At 45.1% G+C, this 23,241-nt stretch overlaps 1 protein-coding gene across 8 annotated transcripts in view; it reads right to left on the reverse strand.

Moving 5' to 3' along the window:
* Nucleotides 1-23,241, reverse strand: part of MTCL1 (microtubule crosslinking factor 1) — a 168,202-nt gene that overhangs the window by 131,788 nt on the left and 13,173 nt on the right. For 6 of the 8 annotated variants that reach the window (XM_029065084.2, XM_029065086.2, XM_039912144.1 and 3 more), the window contains exons 2-3: nt 19,600-19,824; nt 13,914-14,072 (exon numbers count right to left, since the gene is read on the reverse strand). In XM_029065084.2, coding sequence (XP_028920917.1) covers nt 13,914-14,072; nt 19,600-19,797 — 357 coding nt within the window. In that variant the 5' untranslated portion in view covers nt 19,798-19,824. Of the gene's footprint in view, nt 1-13,913; nt 14,073-19,599; nt 19,825-21,079; nt 21,174-23,241 lie in introns of those variants that run through there. The other 2 variants (XM_039912140.1, XM_039912141.1) reach the window with 1 other exon arrangement.

Genomic DNA, 23,241 nt, shown 5'->3' on the forward strand with positions numbered 1-23,241 from the left:
CCAAAATTTTAGGTGAAATGGGGAACACCCTCTATGGTTTTGTACAGTAGACCAAAATAGATCTGTTACACACATTTTGAACAAGACTAGAGAAGCAGTGTGGCTAGAGAAGCAGCGTGGCTCAGTGGAAAGAGTCCGCACTTGGGAGTCAGAGGTCATGGGTTCTAATCCCGGCTCCACCACTTGTCAGCTGTGTGACTTTGGGCAAGTCACTTCACTTCTCTGTGCCTCAGTGACCTCATCTGTAAAATGGGGATTAAAACTGTGAGCCCCACGTGGGACAAACTAATCAACTTGTATCTCCCCAGTGCTTCGAACAGTGCTTTGTACATAGTAAGTGCTTAACAAATACCACCATTATTATTATCATCATAACATCTGTAACATCATTACCCTATTTATTTTGTTAATGAGATATACATCACCCTGATTCTATTTATTTGCTATTGTTTTAATGAGATGTTCTTCCCCTTGATTCTATTTATTGCCATTGTTCTTGTCTGTCCGTCTCCCCCGATTAGACTGTAAACCCGTCAAAGGGCAGGGACTGTCTCTATCTGTTACCAATTTGTACATTACAAGCACTTAGTACAGTGCTCTGCACATAGTAAGCGCTCAATAAATACTATTGAATGAATGAATCTGTAAATATAATTAGCTTATTTTTCACCACATAAAATAATAAAGGAAGCTATGGGCCCCTGAACACAGCTATGCTGGGTGGGACACGTGAAGAGAATGAGCAGCAGTAGAATATCCAAACTATAGCCATATGGTGAACTGAAATTGGGAAGAAGAGTAAAGAAAAACAGGGGCACCTTTTATTGATACAATCAAAGTTTCAAGCAAAGCTACATGCCAGCTGAAACCTCATGTGCAATTGCCTAATGCGCTGCAACCCAGAAAGAAATGACTCCATTCAAGCAGAAGTTTTATAAATATCAAGAGGCGAGGAGGCCAAAGTGAAAACAGGACCAGGCATCACAAACATTAAACATGATAACACAACAACCCAATGAGGGGCAGCCATTTGGTGTGCACAATGAGGCTGGAACTGTGGGTCCCACAATGACCTTTCCAGTCACACGTGCTCATAGGAGATGTCTTTTTTGCATATAGAAAATGACTTAGAAGAATATATTTTTAAGTGGTTGTTTGGACCTTCCCATCTGTAGCGGGAAATAGTCATTAATCCTTGCCAGAAAGTACAGACGATCAATAACCTGTGGCCTTTTTTTTTTCCTTCTCTTAATGATTTTCTGGCAGGGTTGGAATGACTTTACCTGGCTGGGTCTGATCTAAAGACGGAGGCAAGACGATAAGCCGCCGAGGCAACCGACCCTCTCCCAGTCCCCTTCACCCCATCAACCGGAGTTCCAGATGCAGCAACAGGATTCCCTCAGATACGCTGCAGAGAAAATCAGTGCCTCATTCATTCACCGCCCGCCAGGCAAATGAAAGCCCTCTGTGTGTGGCATCCTCTGCACTCGGTCCGGGTGCCAGATTCCCCTCACGTTAGCTGGAGTGCCGTGCCCAGAAATCTGATCCCATTTCACTCCGACACCAACGGGTTGTACTGCCCACCTCAAATTCCCTAAATTTTTTTGACCCAGCCAAGCTGCTCAAAGCCCACGTCACCGCTCGCAGTCACACACAAGCGAGAAAGCTGATATGCTGCTCGAAACCGGTTTTCCAGGGTAATGATTATGTTTGCAGGAAGTGACACTCTGGGAGTGACCGCTTTTCTGTTTCTCAGGCCCCAGAGCCCCATCGTGTACCAAGCACCAAGTCCTGGATGTTTGCCATGATGCTTCACCCGAAGACCAAACAGGCTAATGGTTTTGGATGCTACGCAAATTTCTACTGTGAAACTCGTGACAAAAAACAAAAACTTACTCATTTTAAGAAGGGTAATACATTTCACAATGCTTCCTTAACATCCACCCCCTTCTGGGAACACGATCTAACCTTGGTTTCCTTGACATTATACTCTCCTGGTCCTCCTCCTATTTCTCTAGCCGCCCATTCTCAGTCTCTTTTGCGGGCTCCTCCTCTGCCTTCCGGCCCCTAACTGTAGGAGTCCCTCAAGGCTCAGTTCTGGTTCCCCTTCTATTCTTCATCTACGCCCACTCCCTTGGAGAACGCAATCACTCCCACAGCTTCAATTACCATCTCTACGTGGATGATTCCCAAATCTACCTCTTCATTTCCTCCTGCCTTCAGGACATCTCTACTTGGATGTTCCACCAACACCTCAAAACTTGACATGTGTGAAACAAAATTTTTCATCTTCCCACCAAAACCCTGTCCTCCCCTTGACTTTTCCATTATCATAGACACTACCATCCATCCTGTCTTGCAAGCCCATACCTTGGCATTATCCTCAAGACCAAGTCATCTCTTTCATTTATCCCACATATTCACTCTGTCACCAAGTCCTGTCAGTCCTTCCTTCACATCATCTTTAGGATCCTCCCTTCCTCTTCATCCAGACTGGTACCATGCTGATCCAAGCACTTATTTCCCACCTAGAATACTGCATCAGCCTCCTCACTGACCTCCCCGCCCCCTGTCTCTCCCCACTCCAATCTTTCCTTCACTCTGCTGCCCAGATAATTTACTAAAAAAAAATTTCAGTCTCCTGACTCCTCAAAATCCTCCGATGGTTGCCCATCCACCTCCACTCTCCTTAGCTTTGGCTCTCGGATACTCAATTAGTTCTCCCCCTCCTACCTTATCCCACTTATTTCCTACTACAACCCAGTCTTCAGATTCGGCTCCTCTAGCACCAACCTACTCCCTGTATCCCTATCTCATCTATCTCACTACTGACCTCTTGGCTACATCCTTTTCCTGGGCTGGATCCCCTCCCACATCATATCCCAAAGACCACCATTCTCCCCACCTTCAAAGCCCTCCTAAATCGCCTCTCCTCCAAGAAGCCTTCCCTGACTGAGTTCTCATTTCCTCTACCTCCCCTCCCCTATGCATCACCTATGTACTCAGATCTGTACATACCTCAAGTACTTTTTATATAGTACTGATTAAGCACTCACTAGGTGTCAAGCACCGTGTTAAGCACTGGGGTAGATACTAAATAATCAGGTTGGACACGGTCCATGTCCCACCTGGGGCTCAGAGTCTAAATCTCCGTTAAACAGAGGCAGTAATTGAGGCAAAGAGAAATTGCAATTTGCCCAAAGTTACACAGCAGACAAGTGGAGGAGTGGGATTAGAACTCAGGTCCTTTGACTCCTGGCCTGTGCTCTTTCCACTGGGCCAAACTGCTTCTCAAGCACTTGATAGTCACCCCACCTCAGTGCCACAACACTTACTTTTTCCTACACTTTGCCATTTCCCCCATCTGCAATTTATCTTAATACCTGTCCTTCTAGACTATAAACTCTTCGTGGGTAGGGACTGTGTCTACAAATCCTATTGCACTGTACTTTCTCAAGCTCTTAGTATAGCGCTCTACACATAGTAAGCACCCAATAAATACTATCGATTGATCCATGCAATTCCTAATAATTTCAAGAATTTACCTCAAAACCATTTAACTTGGATTGTTAATCAATAAATCAATCAGACCAAGAATGACACATAGCAGTCGGTCATCAACTTGCACCTGAAATGAAACATATTTCTCTGAAAAACAGAGAGATTCCTCCTAGTAATCTGGCTTTCCCTCCCACCAAAAAAAAAAAAAAGTGTCCAGGAAATTTCCAATTCAGAATCCAAATTATTCAGAAATATATGCCATATATAGCTCATTCATTTTAAAAAGCAGCTTTGACAGCATCTATCACTTGGATTCATTTGCTTCTGTTCTTACGAGTGGTGCTGCTTTTGCACATTTAAGAATCGTCCCTAACAGTCAGAGTTGTACTCCTCCCCTCAATAAACCAGGCCAGTGACAGTTATCAAGCCACTGGGCAAAGTTTAGAAGAGTCTGAAGATTGGTGACAAATACCAAGACGTCATTAGGGGGAAAGGGATCGGGGCCACAGTCACTGCTGCTTCTGATCCCATAGACACAAATCAATCAATCGATCATGTTTACTAAGCACTTTATGCAGAGCACTGTAATAGGAGCTTGGAAGAATACTGTATAACAGAGTTGGTTAAAAAAAAAAGTAGATCTTTTTATGGTATTTATTAAGCACTTACTATGCCTCCAGTTATACTAAACTCTGGGGGGGACGAAATAATCCCTATCTCACATAGGCCTCATAGTCTCAATCCCCATTTTGCAGATGAGGTAACTGAAGCCCAGAAAAGAGAAGTGACTTGCCTAAAGTCATACAGCAAACAGGAGGCGGAGCCTGGATTAAAACCCAGTTCCTCTGACTCCCAGACCCGTGCTCTTTCCGCTCTCCCCACAGACTGACAATCAAATTGTCTGACAGACCATTCTGTCACTGGGGTGGTCTGTCCCTAGTGAAAATGAAGGTGGGGAGAGGATAGGGTGTAATTACAGGGAGGACGGATTGCAGTTTTCTGGAGAGAAATGTATTCTGGCAACTGGGCAAGTCAGTAGCAACCATTCAACTCCTAAACTTGATGTGGTAATGCCAAGTAGTAACATTATCCAGGCAGAAAAGTCAACTGAGGTCAATGTTGTGCTTGTGGAAGGGGCTGTAATAGACCAAAATAAGATTCATCTACCCCAGAGCATAGATCGGGTCTGCCCGACCAAAGGGGCAGACAGAAGTTCTGGGAGAACTACCAGAATGTTTATCAGCGGATGCACTGTTTATCCCTCCACAAACTTCCTGTTTGTTATACTGAAACTCCTTTGCCAAGATCACTGACAAATCACTGCGGCTGAGAGGGGGGTTGGTTGATTCACTAGACAGAGTATCCAGCAGTAATGACTTCTGGGATCAGAAATTATTCTCTGGATGATTTTCAAACCTGTTATTCACCAGAAAACAAATGATGAGAACAAATTCCTCAGAAGTCTATTTATAGCCCAAACGATTCATAGCAATCACTGAAGAAGTATTTCCTATCAAATTTTCTTGGATTATTTAGTTCAGGGATGAAGATCCCATGAACCTGGAGTTGGGCTGCATGGTCCCCTTATCATATATACATTGAGTCGAGTGAAATTTTTCTCCTTTTCCGGACAGTGATGAGGAGAAGGATCCATACGCTTGTACTGACCACTAAAGCACAATTTCTGCTGCATGATTTAGGTAGAGTCAGGCAGGATGAGTCACGTAGCGCTCAATGTCAAGCTAGTACATTCTTCCTTCCATTTAGCAAGTTACTCCCTGAAAAGCATAAATACTACCTTTGTTTTACCGCCCTTTGAGTCCAAGAATACGATAAAACTTTTCCAATTCTCTCAGGTGAAGTGAAATTAGAGAGCACTGGGATGATGACAATGAAGTCAGACCTCACAACCTCTTTACTGACATCCAACCACCATTCTTTGAGAAAATAAAAATAATGACGACGATACTTGTAGCTCTGACTACATGCCAAGCACTGTACTATGCACTGGGGTAGATATAAGATAATCAAGTTAGACCCAATCTTCGTACCCCTTCGGGCTCACAGTCTAGGGGACCTTAAGCAATGTCATCACAAGGTCAAACCAGAGGAGAAGCAGCATGGTCTTGCAGACAGAGTGCAGGCCTGGAAATCAGAAAGACCTAGGTTCTAATCCCAGTTCCACCACTTGTCTGCTGCGTGACCTTGGGCAAATCACTTCACTTCTCTGGCCCTCAGTTACCTCATCTATAAAATGGGGACTAAGATTGGGAGTCCCTTGTGGGACATGGACTCTGTCCAACCTGATTAGCTTGTATCTACCGTAGGGCTTAGTACAATGCCTGGCACATAGTAAGGACTTAAATACCATAAAAATACAAACAAACAAACAACAAAAAACAACGCCCCATCCAGCCCAGTGTTCTGTTTCTCAGAGTAGCCACTGGGTGCTTGGAGAATCTATATGATAGTGGCCCTCCTTAACAACCATCTGCATAGTTATGGACATTCCATCAAATAATCAATAGTTTTCCCTCTACATCCCTAACTTTCTTCCCTAGCAACCTATTAGGGACCTCTTGCCCATGAATGTATCCTTCTTGAACCACCTAACAGTTTCTCCTTGCACAACTTCTTGTAATTATAAATTCCACACGCTTATCCCTTTAATTGTCCAAGCTGAGATGAAAGTTTTACACAGGGTTTCTACTTACTGGACCCACTTCCCACATACTAGCTCCTGGGACATTTCCTAATAATAATAATAATAATAGTAATTATGGTACTTGTTAAGCATCTACTATGTGCCAAGCACTGTTCTAAGTTCTGGGGTAGATACAAGGTCGTCAGGTTGAGTACAGTCCCTGTTCCACATAGGGTTCACACTCTTAATCCCCAATTTATAGATGAGGTAACTGAGGCCCAGATAAGTGAAGTGACTTGCTCAAGGTCACACAGCAGACATTTGTTCATTCATTAATTTGCATTTATTGAGCGCTTACTGTGTTTAGACCTGTGTCCTAAGTGCTTGGAAAGTACAATACAGCAATAAAGAGAGACAATCCCTGCCCACACCAGGCTTACAGTCTAGAAGGGGGAAGACAGACATCAAAAGGAAGACAGACATCAAAACATGTATCAGGGAAAGAAAGAGGGGATGGGAGCAATGGAGGGAAAGAAAGCGGGGCAGGGGGTCTTTGTGGAGAACAGGCCCAGGTCTGCAGGGACGGGGACAGGGGACAACAGGGAAGGGAAAGGGGTGGATGGAGAGCAAGTGACATCAGAAAGTGTGTGTAATAATAAGAATAATTGAGGTATTCATTAAGTGCTTACTATGTGCTAGCCACTGTATTAAGAGCTGGGATTGATACAAGCAAATCAGGTGGACACAGTTCCTTCTTGGGGGGCACCTATGGGGGGGGGGCAGAAGCACACCTCTCCCCCACTCCCCCATCCCTCCCAATACATACACACACACTTCCTCTCCCTTCAGAGCCTCTGTGGCCTCCCGTATCCAGGCTGGGACAGACAGACGAGACCTGACACCAGTCACCTCAGGTCAGGGGACTCAGGTGGAGTTGGGATTAGAACCCATTGCCTTCTGATTCCCAAGCCCGTGTTCTGTCCACTGAGCCATGCTGCCTATAGTTCATGTTTAGTGCTGGGCCAGAGTCCAACAGCAGAATGGATCGGGAAAACATGGAGAGGGTGAGGGGTGAATGAATGATGCTGCATCCCACCACCCAAATGTCTTCCACAAGCACTTAATTGAGAGGACAGAATGAACTACAGTTTCCCCTCCACCTTTCACAGACACTCAAAAACAACCACCCAATAATGTAAACTCTTGAGATTTTTTTTCCCCTTGTTTTGCACATCTTTCATATCTGTTAAACCCCTATTACATACCTGGACCATACTAAGCACTGGAGTCGATACGAGTTAATCAGGTTGGACACAGTCCATGTCCCACATGGGGCTCACGGTCCTAATCCCTACTTTACAGATGAGGGAACTGAGGCACAGAGAAGTTAAATGACTTGAGCAATCACTCAGCAGACAAGTGGGAAAGCTAGGATTAGAACCCAGGTCCTCTGACTCCCAGGTCCATGCTCTTTTGACTAGGCCACACTGCTTTTCCTTTCTCTCATTCCAGAGAACGCTCTGCCAAACCCAATCCGGTCTCACGTCCTTCCGAGACACCATTACATCCCTCTGCTCATCTAGTTCCCTCACCTCCCGCTGGTAGGGCGTGACACCTCTAACAAAATGAACCACTGGAAGAACTGTTCAGTGGAAAACGCACAGGTCTAGAAATCAAAGACCTGGGTTCTAGGACCACTGACCTGCTGTGTGACCTCAGACACATCATTTAACCTCTCTAGCCTTAGTTCTGATCTGTGAAATGAGAATGATGTCTCTCCCTACCCCCAAAGGATGTGAGAATAAAATGAGATCATAGATGTGAAAATGTCTTACAAAAAAATAGAAGTGCCCTACCAATTCAAGGAGCTATTATTATTACATCTGAAGAAGACAAATATTTTTAGAAGATATGTGAAAATGCTCCAAATGAGACCTTTATTTTCTTTGTTTTAAAGGTATTTGTTAAGCGCTTACTATGCGTCAGGCACTGTACTAAGTGCTTGGGTAGGTAGAAGATAATCAAGTTGGACACAGTCTGTGGCTTAGAGGAAAGAACACAGCTTGGGAGTCAGAGGTCCTGGGTTCGAATCCAGGCTCTGCTACTTGTCAGCTGTGTGACTGTGGGCAAGTCACTTAACTACTCTGTGCCTCAGTTACCTCATCTGTAAAATGGGGATTGAGACTGTGAGCCTCACGTGGGACAACCTGATTACCCTGTATCTACCCCAGCGCTTAGAACAGTGCTCTGCACATAGTAAGCGCCTCACAAATACCAACATTATTATTATTATTACATGGGGCTCATAGTCTTCATTCCCATTTTACAGATGAGGTAACTGAAGAACAGAGAAGTTCATTCATTCATTCACTCGTATTTATTAAGCACTTACTGTGTGCAGAGCACTGCACTAAGTGCTTGGGAGAGTACGAAATAACAATAAACAGACACATTCCCTGCCCACGACCAAGTTAAATGACTTGCCTAAGGTCACACAGAAGACAAATAGTGGATCTGCAGCGTGGCTCAGTGGAAAGAGCCTGGGCTTCGGAGTCAGAGGTCATGGGTTCGACTCCCAGCTCTGCCAGCTGTGTGACTGTGGGCAAGTCACTTCACTTCTCTGTGCCTCAGTTACCTCATCTGTAAAATGGGGATTAACTGTGAGCCTCACGTGGGACAACCTGATTACCCTGTATCTACCCCAGCGCTTAGATCAGTGCTCTGCACATAGCACTTAACAAATACCAACATTATTATTATCTGGAACTAGAACCCAGGTCCTTCTGACTCCCGGGCCTGTGCTCTATCCACTAGTTCAGGCTGCTTTTCTAACCATCCTTCCGGTGGGTTTCCTTGGGATTGGCTGCAGACGATGCTAAGAAAAGAGACATCAACCACCTATGTATGCCATAGTGCTTAACTTCAGATAATTGTGAATATTACCAGTGGCTCACTGGGCACACGGCAGGCCAGCTGCTGAATAATCTCAGCAAGATACCCACATCAGTCCAGAATGGACAAGCTAGTCATCTCTGGAACTGCTCAGGAGAAACTTCCTCTCAAGGGTCACTCTCGCCAGCATCAAAACAGAGACCTCTCAACAGAAGGGCTCCCGTGTATTGTCGTCAAAAGGAGGCGAGCCAGCTCCGTGTACCAGAAGAGGAATTATGGAAAAAAACGTTCCTGCATACTCATCAAAAGTAGGAGGAATCAGTTCTATTTCCATCACCAGAAAAAGGACCTTCCTGTTCCCGCATAATGTCATCAAAGGAAAGGAGGGATTTACTCATCACTCAGGACTCAGTAATGACCAGGGAACTTAGGGAAGGAGAGTGGGAAGAATTTGGGATTTCTTTAGCTACAAAAAGCACACACCTTTGCTGTAAAAGAGTATATCCACCAGACTATACTGAGATGGTGCAACCTGGCATGTGAGCCCTATGGGGTGCTTATTAAAGATCTATTGTGAGCCATGATCCCGGTGGAGGGGGGCTCCCTTTGGGAATAGTGTCCTAACGGGACAGTCTTACTATCTGAATGGTTCAGTGGTAACGATCCAGTCTCCCACCTCTCCTTCCTTCCTTTCTCCCTCCGTCGCCCACCCCCGCCCCGCTCTTTTTCTCTCACTCTACCCCAAAGCTTTCAACAGCAAGAAGAGGTTATCAGCTGCTCTCTCTGGCAGGTCCACTGAGAATAAATCCCCCTTTCTTCCCCACTGCTCAGCTTTATTCAGGCCTAGCTTAACCATTCCTTTCTGCAGCTGCTGCCCTGGGCCTAATCCCCTCTAGCCTTTGTCTGTTTCCACGGGGCATCCTTTGTGGAGCAGCTTGAGCTATGGGAGGACCATACCCTGACTTATTCCTGTGGCTGGCTCAGCCCCAGATCTGCTCTTCTCCCCTCCCCCAGCACAAAGGACAACCAGAGAATACCCAGCAGCTGCAAAGGAGTTGGGTTTTTTTCCCTACTACAAACCTGCCCTACCCAGTTTTGTCAACTTTCGTGTAAATATTCCTCCTCCTCTTACTACTACTCACTGTCCAGCAAGCCAGGATGCTGGGATTTGGCTTGGGACAATAACTCATACTTGCCCATTTATCTAGGAGATCAAAAAAAAAATCACGATGATCCTAAAATTCAATTATATTTACTGAGCTATTACTGTTGCAGAGCACTGTACTAAGCGTTTGGGAAAGTACAACAGAATAAACGACAATGGCATTTCCTGCCCAGAATGAGCTTAAAGTCTAGAGCAAAATGTATCATCATGACTATAAGCAAGCAGTGGAAAAGATTTAAAATCAAGGTGATAGGTGGGTGGGCCACCATTGACTATCCTAGCTTGGATGGAGAGCCCCTCCACCAGACTGCAAAATTTCTGAGCATTCTGGGACAGGGCTTGTGTCCAACCTGATTATCCTGTAACTACCCCAGTGCTTAGCACAGTGCTTGGAACATAATAGGCACTTAGCAAATACCACACTGATTATTCTTTGAGGTCCCTGGGTCCCAGTCGATTACAGACTGTTGACTCTTCCACCAACCTGCCTACACTCTTGCACAGATTTGCAGACAGAAAACAGTGCTACAAGAAGGAAGATGCAGGTTTTTCTCACTATCTAATGAATAACTATGATTTAAGGAATAACAGATACCCTCAGAATGAAAGAAACTTCACTCCCCTGGCCTTTGGTTTTATGAAGGAATGAACACTGCTCAGTGTATCAGCTAATCTTGACTTTTTAGTTTGTCACATATCCAGTTATAGAAGATGACTAGTTCACAAAATCCCAGAGACGGGAGGAAGGACCAAGAGATAACCTGGTCCAGTTCCCTAGCTTCAACCAGGAGAAAAATTAAATGCACCAGGACAGATGACATTTGTTCTTTCTTTAAAGATCTCACTTGGAAGTCTGCTCCCACGCTGGATCATGCTGATAGTCAAGAATTCCTCCTTATGTCCAGCAAAAAGCTCTCCTCTATTTTAATACTAATTTCTCTTGCTCTCTCTCGGAGAACACCTCCCATCAATAGTATTTATTGAGCACTTACTGTGTGCAGATCACTGTACTAAGTGCTTGGGACAGTACAATATAACAGAGTTGGGAGACCTGATCCCTGCTCTCCATAAAAACTCTTCATGGACCTAAATGCATTAAGTCACTGCTCAGTTTCCTCCCAGCTAATAACTTTTCAGGTAACAACGTTGAGCCTTATTAGTCTATAGTGTCCAGCATTTTGCTATTTCTCCTTTAGGAAGATAATAATAATAATGTTGGTATTTGTTAAGCGCTTACTATGTGACGAGCACTGTTCTAAGCGCTGGGGTAGACACAGGGGAATCAGGATGTCCCACGTGGGGCTCACAGTCTTAATCCTCATTTTGTAGATGAGGTAACTGAGGCCCAGAGAAGTTAAGTGACTTGCCCACAGTCGCACAGCTGACAAGTGGCAGAGCTGGGATTCAAACTCATGACCTCTGACTCCAAAGCCCGTGCTCTTTCCACTGAGCCACAGTATATTTGCTATTTTCCAGTCCTCTGGGATTCTCTCATCGTCCACGAATTCTCAAATCATTTTCTTTAACGCTCTTCCTGTTTCTTCCCTTATTCCAATTTGTTTTAGCAAACTTCCCTCCCAAGAGGGAAATTTGGGAAGCTATTTTAAGAGCCAGAGTGGCCCAGTGAAAAGAACATGGGCCCAGGAGTAAGGAGAACTGGATTCTAATCCCAGTTTTGTTATTTGCCTGACCTGGGGAAAGTCATTTACCTTCTCTGTGTCTCAGTTTCCTAATTTATAAAATGGAGATTCAATGCCTGTTCTCCTTTCTGCTTAGATCCTGAGCCCCATGAGGCACAGGAGCTGTGGGCAATCTACTTCCAGATCTTAGCAAATAGTAAGTGCTTAACTATCATTAGTCTATTCTATTATCATCATTATTATGAGGGACTAGGCTTGGTATGACAAAAGCTGAGTGTGGGAAGGGAAAAACCCTAAAATCCTAAGTCATGCCTTTCTGCTCTTGCCTTTGCCAAGAGGAAAAGCTCCTGTGAACACCAGAAGATAAAGTACTCAGCAGCAGCCTGGCCTTTCCCCGGCGACTGTCAGGAAACCTCTCCTTATCCACCTCAGAGCTATGTCCATCCATCATTTTCTGCCTGTAGCTCATCAAACCGAGACTCGGATTTTGTGAGATCCAAAGTTCCGGCATCATCATCTACTGCTCTAGCAGTCCCCCCCCCAAAAAAACAAAAAAAAACAACACCTGACACAGTATCGACACGATTTTTCACATCTTCATTGATGAGAAATTGGGCCTCATGCCAGTAGCCTCAGAACCACTTTGTAATCATGCCAGCTCTCTGAACCAGAGACTGGAGCTCAGAGGCTAAATGACTGATTTTATTTCTACTGAACAGTCCATGGACTGGCTTGAAAAATCTCTATGATTGTAGTGGGCTGACATTCAGGGAGTAAAATCCAGGTACTACAGAACATCAGATTAAATGGCAGCCTTTCCTTCCTGTGTCTCTTCCAGACTTCCACCTTGCCCTCATTCTTCTACTTTGGGAACCTCCTTATTAATAACAGGAGTCACTCTCCATCATTCACTGCAGTCACGTTCATTTATTAAGAGGCTGTAACAAGCAAAGCTCTGCCCCGAGTATTAGGCAGAACACATAATTGTTGATCGAGAATGGTCTCTGGCCTACATAGGGCTCACATTCTGAAGAAGAGGGAGAGAGACACGGAAGAACATCAATCAAAATTTCACGACAGAAGACTAAATTGAAAAATAACAGAAAAAAATCAGTTATTTGCTTCCTGAAGGAGTTATCCAGTGACTGCCTCTGTATCGATGGGATCGTCTCCATAAGTGAACATTATGCATCATAGTAGAATACATGGAAATGCAACCGTAAACTCAGATTTAATATATGATGAACACTTGCTTGTTTAACTGTCACTGAGTGGAAAACCCAAATGAGAGAGCCACTGTTTTCAGTTCTGTTTAAATATTCCTCACCGAATATAGGAAAATCTGGCCCTGGCAAAACTAGAAGGTGACTGTAAGGATCAGCTTTTGGCCACTGTACTCTACCAAGCACTTAAATTCAGTGCTCTGCACACAGAATATGCCCAGTAAAGAGAAGCGGCATGGCCTAGTGGATAAATCATGGGCCTGGGAGTCAGAAGGACCTGGGTTCCAATCCTGGGTCCACCACTTTGCTGGGTGACCTTGGACAAGTCGTTTAACTTCTCTGTGCCTCAGTTACCTCATCTGTAAAATGGAGATTAAGACTGTGAGCCCCATGTAGGACATGGTCTGTCTAACACGATCACTTTCTAGTAATAATGATGGTATTTGTTAAGCACGTACTACGTGTCGCACACTGTGCTAAGTGCTGAGGCAGATACAATCTAATCAGATTGGACACAGTCCCTGGCCCACATGGGGCTCACAGTCTTACTCCCCATTTCACAGATGAGGTAACTGAGGCCCAGAGAAGTGAAGTGACTTGCCCAAGATCACACAAGAGACAAGTAGTGGAATCAGGACTAGAACCTAGGATCTTCTGACTCCCAGGTCCATGCTCTCTCCATTAGACCATGCTGCTTCCCAGCACTTAGTACTGTGCCTGGCACATACTAAGCACTTAATACCATAAAAAAAATAAATACAACTGATTGATTGGTCAAAGGCTTCCGATGGTCTCCATCCCCAGTCACTAAGCGTAGGCCCAGAATCGGGGATGCTGTGGGCTTTTACCTCTTTTAACCTGTCCAGCTCGTTCTGCAGCGCTTGCTTGGATATCTCCACCTCAATGATCTGCTGTCGGAGAATCTCGTTTTCATCTTCTGCTTTAGCACGCTTTTCCTCTACACTCTCCAGTTCATGGTGCAGTCTGACAGATACATCTTTGGCTACCTGCGTAGAACACAACATGGATTATTATAATGCGGTGAAGTCTGTTCAGGAATGGGGTCTGACCGGGCCAGCTTTGAAAACTCTGGCGATGGAAAATCGACACACACCGAACTACATCAAGTTGCAAGAATGCCGGCAGTCCCGAAATACTTTCAAATAGACCACAGCATCCCCTTGATAAATGCACTACTTCAGCTATTTCACATTAAACTGGGGCACTGGGTTGGAACACAGTGTACAAGTTATCAAAGGAAGATATACATTTCTTGAGTTGACCTATTCACAGACTGACTATTTTACAGCAGTTCGCTATGAATGTGGCTTTTACCCAACCTCACTTGACTTTTCAGTTAAGTTCTGAATGGAACTTAGCTGTTTTTGGGTCCTATTGGGAAAGTCATACCCATTAAAATAATATATCAGAAACCTAAGCTACAACAAAGTTAGAAACTTGTGTGGGCTTTTGAGGAGATAAATTCCTTAATACTTGACAGCCTTGCGGCACTGGGGAAATCTACTTTTCATACTCTGGAAGACCCCCACACACATCACCATCTAAATGACACTTTTAATTGCTTAGCCTTTAAAATTTTAAAGAACTGCGAAGGTCCTTCCCTGGTCTTATAATGAAAAATTAAATGGGATTTCACAAATGCTTTAGATATAAAAGTGGGTATAAATGCACAATCGTTCAATAAAAGGACTAATATTTTAGACTATTGGACAACCATTCAAAGATTAAACAGAAATGGGAATGGAACTTCAAATTTCTCAGTGGTCCAGTTTCAGCTATTGGAATTTGGAGAAAACCTGGACAAATTTTGCTTTTCCTCTATCTCCTCAATCTTAGGCATGAACGACATCATTAACGTCTCTCATCGGGCTTTGTAAGACTTTCAGATTAAAGCGTCTTGAAAAGAAAATAGTACTGCAAAACCTCACTATTTTTAACTAAAGGGGGGTGGGTAATAAACCTAGACTGAATTAGTAGAATATTTAAATTGTAAAATACCTTTCATACACTTTTAGTACAGTGATAGAGTCTCTGGCTCCCTCTCATTCCTTCATTTGATTGTATTTATTGAGGGCTTACTGTGTGCAAAGCACTGTACTTAGTGCTTGGGAGAGTACAATATAACAATAAATATACACATTCCCTGCCCACACTGAGCTTACAGTCTCTCCCTTCTATGTCAATCCATGCACTTGGATCTATGCCCTTTGGGCATTTGATATTTAATGATGGTTTTTGTTAAGCGCTTACTATGTGTGAAGCACTGTTCTGAGTACTGGGGGTGGGGGGCATACAGGGTGATCAAGTTGTCCCACGTGGGGCTCACAGTTTTCATCCCCATTTTACAGATAACTGAGGCACAGAGAAGTTAAGTGATTTGCCCAAAGTCACACAGCTGACAGGTGGTGGAGCCGGGATTAGAACCCATGACCTCTGACTCCCAAGCCCGGGCTCTTTCCACTGAGCCATGCTGCTTCTTTATTTGCCCCATACTCAACCCCATAGCACTTATGTTCATATCCATAAATTATTTATTTATATTAATGTCTGCTTCCCCCTTCAGACTCTAAGTTCATTGTGGGCAGAGAACGTGCCTACCAACTCTGCTGTATTGCGCTCTCCCCAGTACTTAGCACAGTGTTCTGCACACAGTAAGTACGCAGGAAATGCCACTGAATGATTGATATGAATCCAAATGCAAGGGCAATGGAGAAGGGAGAGGGAGTGGACCAAATGAGGGCCTAGTTGGAGAAGGTCTCTGGGAGGAGATGGGGTTTTAATAAAGCACTGAAGGTGGTCTGATGCATATGAAAGTTCCAGGCCACGGTGCGGATGTAGGCAAGGGGCCGGTGGTGGGAAAGACGGGATCGAGGTAGAGTGAGTAGGTTGGCGTTAGTGGAGCCAAGTGAGCAGGTGGGGACAAGTCACTGACTGTGGGCAAGTCACTTAACTTCTCTGTGCCTCAGTTACCTCATCTGTAAAATGGGGATTAAGACTGTGAGCCCCACGTGGGACAACCTGATTCCCCTGTGTCTACCCCAGCGCTTAGAACAGTGTTCTGCACATAGTAAGCGCTTAACAAATACCAATATTATTATTATTATTATTATGTTGTAGCAGAAATTCAGTGAGGCAAGATAGGAGGAGGCAAAGTAGTTGAGTGCTTCAAAGACAATGGTAAGGAGTTTCTGTTTGATGTGGAGGTGATGGGCAACCCCTGGAGGTTCTTGAGCAGTGGGGAATCACGGAGTGAACTTTTTTTTAGAAAAACGATCCAGGCAGCGGGGTGAAGAATGGACTGGAGCGGGGAGAGAGAGGAAGCAGGAAAGTTAGCAAGGAGGCCGATCGATCAATCAATGGTATTTATTGAGTGCTTACTGTTGCCGAGCACCGTACTATGCACTTGGGGATAGTACAATACAACAGAGTCTGCAGTCACGCTCCCTGCCCATGACCAACTTGCAGTCTAAAGGCTGATGGAGGAGGTCGGGAATATAAGTGCTTGGATCAGTGCAGTAGCAGTTTGGCTAGAGAGGGATGGGCAGGTTTTAGTGATGTTGGGAAGGTAGAACTGACAGTCTGGTGACAGATCGAATACGTGACTCCAAGGCTCTCTCTCTATTTTGGGTCTCTGCTCCTCTCCAACAACAATGATAATAAAAAGAATGTTGGTATTTGTTAAGTGCTTACTAGGTGCCAAGCACTGTACTAAGCGTTGGGGTAGATATAAGGTAATCGGGTTATCCCATGTAGGGCTCACAGTCTTCATCCCCATTTTACAGATGAGGTAACTGAGGCACAGTGAGGTTAAGTGACTTGCCCAAGGTCACACAGCTGACAAGTGGTGGAGCCAGGATTAGAACCCTTGACCTCTGACTCCCAAGCCCGGGCTCTTTCCACTGAGCCACCCAGGCCACACGCTTTGCTTCTCTCACACCAACCTACTTAAACTTCCTCGATCTCGTCTTTCACACCCTCCCTCCTACGTGGAGCTTCCTTCCACTCCGTATCCAACAGAACACCACCGTCCCCTATTAAAATCCTATCTCCCCGAGGACCCCGTCCTTGACTCATCTTCCCTCCCTTCTTTATCTGGACCTCCTAAGCCTTTTCTATAAATCCACCTCCCCACCACAGCAATTATGCACACATCCCTTCACTCTATAAATACCAGTGATTGATTGCCAAGTTCATGCGGAGCCTTTGCCAAAGGCAGAACTGAGATGAGAAACCCAATCTTCTAAGTCCGTTGTACGAACAACAGGGCTAGCATACAATTCCGTAGGGGCGTGGGTAGATCTCTGAGCCTTACTTTCCTGGCATCTCTACCCGTCTTCCTCTTTCTCTGACTGTCTCTTTAAATTTATCTTTAGGAAAGTTGGACTGATAGTCTTTCTTTGTATCTCTTCCCAAGTAAGTCTCCCACAGCCTCTGCATACTCTCCTGCCTCTGGTTAACTGAGGCTTTGGCAACCAGTGTGTGTGTAGCTATTCTTCATTGACTAGAATGTGCCCGAAAGTGAGATTCTAACCACATGTGCCAATGAGGTTGAAAAGACAGAGGCATGACATGTTCCGTTCCTCGGCGTGTTTGCATAAAGACAGTTCCTTGCTGCTGCACTAAGGGAACTATCTCTATTTTCCATCCTGCCTCTTGGTAACCAAATCTTGACGATGATGAGGATGACGAAAATAATAATATTAATAATGGTCTTTGTTAAGCACTTACTATGTGCCAGGCACTGTATTAAGCGCTGGGGTAGATAATAATGTTGGTATTTGTTAAGCGCTTACTATGTGCAGAGCACTGTTCTAGGCGCTGGGGTAGATACAGGGTCATCAGGTTGTCCCACATGAGGCTCCCAGTCTTCATCCCCATTTTACAGATGAGGGACTGAGGCACAGAGAAATGAAGTGACTTGCCCACAGTCACATAGCTGACAAGTGGCAGAGCTGGGATTCGAACCCATGATCTCTTACTCCCAAGCCCGGGCTCTTTCCACTGAGCCACAAGCAAATCGGGTTGGACACAGTCCCTGTCCCATGTGGGGCTCACAGTTTCAATCCCCATTTTACAGATGAGGTAACTCAGGCCCAGAGAAGTGAAATGACTTACCCAAGGTCACACTGCAGAATAAAGCTCACCTCCTCCAAGAGGCCTTCCCAGACTGAGCTCCCCTTTTCCCTCTGCTCCCTCTGCTCCCCCTCTACCCCACCTTCACTTCTCCTCAGCTAAGCCCTCTTTTCCCCTCTTTCCCTCTGCTCCTCCCCCTCTCCCTTCCCCTCCCCTCAGCACTGTACTCGTCCGCTCAACTGTATATATTTTCATTACCCTATTTATTTTGTTAACGAGATGTACATCACCTTGATTCTATTTATTTGCTATTGTTTTAATGAGATGTTCATCCCCTCGATCCTATTTATTGCTATTGTTCTTGTCTGTCCGTCTCCCCCGATTAGACCGTAAGCCCGTCAAAGGGCAGGGACTGTCTCTATCTGTTACCGATTTGTACATTCCAAGCTCTTATTACAGTGCTCTGCACACAGTAAGCACTCAATAAATACTATTGAATGAAATGGCAGAGCTGGAATTAGAACCCATGACCTCACTCCCAGACCTCTGCTCTATCCACTATGCCATGCCTGATGAAGCCTTGGCTCAAGAACAGCATCCCCCTTTCTGACTGTTGCCCACCAAGTTGGCCTGCTTGCTGTGATGGTGTCTCAGCAGTCCATTCTATAGCTTCCTTCATAATGATAATAACAATAATAGTATTTGTTAAGCACTTATGTGTCAAACACTGTTCTAAGTACTGGGGCAGATACAAGCTACTCAGGTTGGACACAGTCTCTGTCCCACATGGGCTCATAGTCTTAATCCCATTTTACAGATGAGGGAACTGAGGCACAGAGAAGTTAAATGACTTGTTCAAGGTCACACAGCAGACAAGCCCAGAGCCGGTATTAAAACACAGACACTTCTGACTTCCAGGACTATGCTCTATCCACCAGGCTTGTCACTGACGTAACTCTAGGTCCCCCTCCATTAGAGCACAACAAGAAGCTAGAAATGTCTGTCCTCTGAAACTCATTTTGACTTATGATAATAATAATGGCATTTGTTAAGCGCTTACTGTGTGCCAAGTACTGTTCTAAGCACTGGGGGGGGTACAAGGTAATCGGGTTGTCCCACATGGGGCTCACAGTCTTAATCCCCATTTTCCAGATGAGGTAACTGAGGCCCAGAGAAGTGAAGTGACTTGCCCAAAGTCACACAGCTGACAAGTGGCGGAGCCGGAATTAGAACCCATGACCTCTGACTCCCAAGCTCGGGCTCTTTCCACTGAGCCACGCTGCTTCCCAGGTCCAAAATGTTTCGAGTAGTCTCCCGCCCCAAGGGATAGGAATCAGGTCTAATTCCCACCTTCATATTCCTTTCCCACGGCTTAGTAGAGTGCTCTGACCCCAGTGAGCACGTAATAGAGAGTAGGACGACTAAGGGCCCCTGTCTCACCTTTAGATCCTGCTCCAGACTTCTAATGAGCTCGCCATCCACCTGGCCCGTCTGAGCAACCTTCAAACTCTTCTGCTCAGCTTTCCTGAGACGGTACTGCAGAATTCGGCAATTTTTGTTGGCGCGGTCCAATTCCCGCCTGAGTTCCTGCAGTTGGTAAACATCTTCTTCTAAGTAGCTGTCCCGCATCTCTTCCATTTCCGCCCGGAGTTCATCCAGTTCATCCTATTGGGAGCCCAAACACAACAGTTGCTCAGGTCTTTGCCATCAAAAAAAGAAAAATCACCAGAAATCCAGCTCATTTATTAATTATAATAATAATAATTATGACATTTAATTGCTTACTATATGCCGGGCACCGTACCGAGCGCTGGGGTAGATACAAGCAAATCGGGTTGGATACAATTCCTGTCCCACTCGGGGCTCACAGTCTCAAGCCCCATTTGACAGATGAGGGAACTGAGGCCCAGAGAAGAGAAGCGACTTGCCCAAGGTCACACAGCAGGCAAGTGGCGGATCTGGGACTAGAACTCATGACCTTCTGACTCTCGGGCCCGTGCTCTATCCACTACGCTGTGCTCCTTCCCAAGATACGTAAATACGGCGGGCACTACCCACACTAAACTTCCTAGAGCAACCCAGCAATAGGCTCTCCGGCTGTATGAGAAAGATTACGACTCTCCCTCCGTGCCCAGGTTAGCCACGATTGACCCTAGAAACGCAAAACAGTCCGTGATTACCGGACCAACCCCTCGGAACCAATTATGCTGTAATTCTTTCCTCCCTCAAACAAATTAAGATGAAATTGGCGCAGCACCGAGTCACGACCTTAAATGACAGTTTACCACTATCAGAATTATAGCACGTCCTCACGCTGGGCGGTACACAATCCTAGGCATAAAAACCTTTCTTTGCTTTGAATAACGCATACCACGTGGACTGCTCAAGTTTTTACTTTTTTATGGTATTTGTTAAGCACTTACTTTGTGCCAGGCACTGTTCTAAGCACTGGAGTAGCTACGAGCTAAGCGGGTTGGTCGCAGTTCCTAGTCCTAATCCCCATTTTACAGATGAGGGAACTGAGGCACAGAGAATTTAAGAGGCTTGCCCAACGTCATACAGCAGACACGAGGTGGAGCTGGGGATTAGAACCCAGGTCCTTCTGACTCCACTAGGACACAATGCTTCTCTACTGAGAACCTATGCTACCTGAGGATGCTTTCCATCAGCACGGCCAAGTGGTAAGAGCACGGGCTTGGGAGCCAGAGGACGTGGGTTCTGATCCTGGTCCGCCACTTGTCTGCTGTGTGACCTTGGGTAAGTCACTTCACTTCTCTGTGCCTCAGTTACCTCATCTGTAAAATGGGGATTAAGACTGTGAGGCCCCATGGCGGATACGGGCTATGTCCAACCTGATTAGCTTGGATCTACCCCAGCACTTAGAACTGTGCTTGTCACATAGTAATCGCTTAACACATACCATAATTATTATCTTCCCTTAGGGATGTGCAGGCTTTCGTTCCTTCTCCTCCCCATTTTTGCTTCTGCATTGAGAGGCTTGAAACCCACAGCTACAACCCAAACCCTCTGTGGAGCGAGGAGGGATTAAAGAGGAGACGCTAAAGAGGGTTCAGACATAAATAGATTATTACACCCTCAACACCATTACCGGTAGTTGTCTCGATTCTAAATTATCTCTCGCCAACCCATTTGGAGTAGTTCTGAGTAGGCACAAGTTTCACCGAGACTAGCTTGGCAGACTATGCCATAAAGAAGAAAGATTAAGTACGGGCTGGAATGCATTTTCTAAAAGTGGGATTTAATGTGGTTAAAACGTACCAGGATTAGGATAATCTCCCCATTCATTTCATCACTGAGCGACTGACAATTTCAAGGCAAAGCTCTGTCACACACCTGGTGCCTTCCGGACAAACCATTACATTGCTATTCAGTGGCTCTAGGCTTCTTATGGCTGTTTGTTAATGCTGCTCTCAATTTAAAGGAGGGAGATTTCGACGGCAGCAAAATACACACCAAGTTTTCCTATATTAAATCCTCCTGAAAGACTGGCATTTGAACTGCCAAATTATCCTGAAGGATCTTTCCGTGCTTTCAAGGGTAAACACAGAAGGCTTAATAAATTAGTAAGATTCTCGGAAAAACATTAAATAACATAGCAGTTTTACTGCCCTGGTATGTTTTTTCCAGTCCATGTTGTGTCCTTGGCTGAAAATTTTCCAGAAGCAGCAGCTAACGTCTTTTTCTCTCCAGGTTGTAATTTTCCTTCCTGCTTTCAGGTCGTTTGGGCATACGGAATGACCCATTTAATGTTCTGAAACTTGATTTGGGAATCTAGTTCAAATGGATCACCCAATTGGACAGGATTTACAATTTTCCCAAGCAGATGAATAATTGAAATATTCTGTGTTGCACCTCTGGGAGCACATGTCAAATTATGGCAATGACCAAGGGATATCTAATGGAAAGGATCATAGAGTGCTGCATTTTATACTTCGAAAAATTAAAGTTTAAGCTCACTGTGGACAGGGAACATATCGACCAACTCTGCTGTACTGTACTCTCCCAAGCACAGTAAGTACTCAATAAATAACATGGATTGATTACGTGTGATTGATTGGCGCTCTAGTTGTGGGCAGAGAATGGGTCTGTTTAACTGTTGTACTCTCCCAAGCGCTTAGATACAGCGTTCTGCGCACGGTAAGCGGTTAATAAATGTGACTGATTGATTGTGAAAATTAGAGCTCACTCTGTGGGAAAGTATTTACCTGATTGCATAGGGCTAAATTATTATTCCTATTATTCCCATTTTACAGGTAGAGAAGTTCAGAATCCTGCCAGAGGTCACTTAGGCAGCGGCCGCCAGCTGTTAACCAGCTGGGACTAGTCGTCTGACACCTAGTCCAATGGACCCAAATCCCTAGGTCACATTGCTACTGACTGCCTATCATCAGGAGCCAGGTGGACAAAGCCAAACCAATTTAGGAAGATAGAAACCGAGAGAATGGAACCTGGGGCAGCAATCTCCAATGGGAACCAGCATATCTGAATTTGATCAGGCCCGGGCTCTTCCCTCTAAGCATCAGAAGACCTGGGTTCTGTTCCCAGTTTTGCCAACTGCCTGCTGTGTGACCTTGAGGAAATCACTTAACTTCTCCGTACCTCAGTTTCCTCGGCTGTAAAATGGGAATTAAATACCTGTAACTCCCTCCTACTTAGACTGTGAGTCCTATGTGGAATGGGACTGTGTCTAACTGGTACAGAAGCAGCGTGGCTCAGTGGAAAGAGCACGGGCTTGGGAGTCAGAGGTCATGGGTTCTAATGCCGGCTCTGCCACTTGTCAGCTGGGTGACTTTGGGCAAGTCACTTAACTTCTCTGGGCCTCAGTTACCTCATCTGTAAAATGGGGATGAAGACTGTGAGCCCCATGAGAGAAAACCTGATCACCTTGTATCCCCCCAGCACTTAGAACAGTGCTTTGCACATAGTAAGTGCTTTACAAATACCAACATTATTATTATCTACCCCAGTGCTTGGAACAGTGCTTGACACAGAGTGAGCACTAAAATACCATTATCATTATTATTATTATTTTGTTTTCAGCAGCTTGCCAGGGTCTGAGCA

This window comes from Ornithorhynchus anatinus, chromosome 5 (assembly GCF_004115215.2).
Source record: "Ornithorhynchus anatinus isolate Pmale09 chromosome 5, mOrnAna1.pri.v4, whole genome shotgun sequence".
Classification (NCBI taxonomy): domain Eukaryota; kingdom Metazoa; phylum Chordata; class Mammalia; order Monotremata; family Ornithorhynchidae; genus Ornithorhynchus; species Ornithorhynchus anatinus.